This window comes from Lathyrus oleraceus, chromosome 4 (genome assembly GCF_024323335.1).
Source record: "Lathyrus oleraceus cultivar Zhongwan6 chromosome 4, CAAS_Psat_ZW6_1.0, whole genome shotgun sequence".
Taxonomy (NCBI): Eukaryota; Viridiplantae; Streptophyta; class Magnoliopsida; order Fabales; family Fabaceae; genus Lathyrus; species Lathyrus oleraceus.
In genome coordinates, this window is record NC_066582.1 from 59,256,787 (window position 1) to 59,258,558 (window position 1,772).

At 30.0% G+C, this 1,772-nt stretch overlaps 1 protein-coding gene across 1 annotated transcript; it reads right to left on the reverse strand.

Moving 5' to 3' along the window:
- Window positions 1–858: 858 nt before the first annotated feature.
- Window positions 859–1,511, reverse strand: LOC127135157 (nuclear transcription factor Y subunit B-5). The gene has a single exon (XM_051061948.1). It carries the CDS (start codon window positions 1,428–1,430, stop codon window positions 1,047–1,049), a length of 384 nt encoding a protein of 127 aa, XP_050917905.1. The 5' UTR covers window positions 1,431–1,511; the 3' UTR covers window positions 859–1,046.
- Window positions 1,512–1,772: the final 261 nt, after the last annotated feature.

Below are 1,772 nucleotides of genomic sequence, written 5' to 3' on the forward strand. Positions count from 1 at the left end.
TATTGTATACTCCGCAGGCACATTGACACGTGTTACTTCAAATGTGTTGCGTGCATTCTAAGGCAACCACTTGGCTAACAGACACATGGCAAGAACACTTGCTCTTGTCATCAACCATGTCATCACACTAAAAAAGTAATACATGCTTTCATAATCTAATTTGGTGAGTGAAAGACTCAATCTATATGATCTGGTTAGTACAATGAATCTATAGAGCTTGTATTGTAAACTCCACTTATTTTGGCTCCATTCTTTTGGAGTTATGCATTGACAATTAACAATAGACATTTTGAATATAATTCTCAATGTGTTTGAATATAGTCTCTTATCTAATAATGTGATATTTGAATTCGGATTATTTAAGGTGGCAAAACGGATCTGGCTTGTCTTATACGTTTATTTTATACATATTTTTTATCGGGTGGGATAAGATTTTAGGATTTCACTTTCAAATTTGTCCGTCACGTTCCGTTTTTTTTCTGGACATTTGCGAGCATAAACACTTAGATATATATTTTTAAAATTTTAAGCTTTAAAAAATATGGTACAGTGCTCATGGATCCGCTCCGCCCCAATCTCGTATTTTTTTCAGAACGAGTCAATGTTTTAGACTCACACTTTCAATTATATTCTCTCCATTTATCTCATTTTTTACTAACTTTTACGATAAGAATCTACATGGATCTGACATGTCCGTTTGTCATCTATTACACATGAACTAAAATTTATCATAATTAATCCTTAGTTAAATAGTATTTCATAAAATATTTGTCAGAGATTTAAACAATAAACAATAGTTAAATATGATCTTTATTTGTTTCGTCATGTTAAATTGCCAGAAATGCTAATCTAAGATGAAGGTTCAACACTTTCATTTCATAAAAAAAGACAAGTCATTAAGGGATCTCAAGTTTAACAAATCAACTCAAACATGCTGATTGCATAAACCAAAGGTACATGTAATTAAGATTAAGTAAGATTAAGATGTACTAGTAATTAACAACAAACAAAACAACTAATTTTTAGTTCTACCACACCAAGTTGAATTAATTTCCTCTATCTTGAACAATATTATTAGAGGTTGGTGTTCTATCAACCTCTAATTCTCTATATCTATGCAAATACCTTCTCATTGGTTCAGCATAATCATCAAACCCAAGTGTAGCTAAAGCCCAACAGATATCATCACCATTCACTGTCTTTCTTCTTTCCTTCCTGCATTTCTCTGATGCCTCACTTGTCACAAAGCTTATGAACTCTGAAACACACTCTTGCATTGTTTCTTTTGATTCCTTTGAGATCTTTGCATTCTGTGGTAATATCTGCTTCATTATCCTCCCAACATTTGCTATTGGTAACAACCGATCTTGCTCCTTAATGCCACCATTTTCGTTATCAAAAGAACTTCCTCCAATGTTGTTGTCCACCATTTCACTCTCTTGAATAAATTTGATTCAGAGAATTGAAGAGTTAGAATCCTTATATATGTATGTATAGATATGTCAATATATATATACATGTGCAACAAGTGCGCCTAGTCACACATATTATATATATATATATATATATATATATATATATATATATATATATATATATATATATATATATATATATATATATATATATATATAGCGAGTTAGATATATTATTAATATTTTGGTAAAAAATATCGGATTCTTTATTCAAAGTAAAATTTAAAAGCGTTGTCAACTGATAAAATATTAAACACATAATTCATCATTCCTTTTTTAAGATCAGACAATTATGTT

Coding starts and splice junctions, on each gene's coding strand:
- LOC127135157 (XM_051061948.1), bottom strand. CDS start 1,430: ATGGTGGACAACAACATTGGAGGAAGTTCTTTTGATAACGAAAATGGT.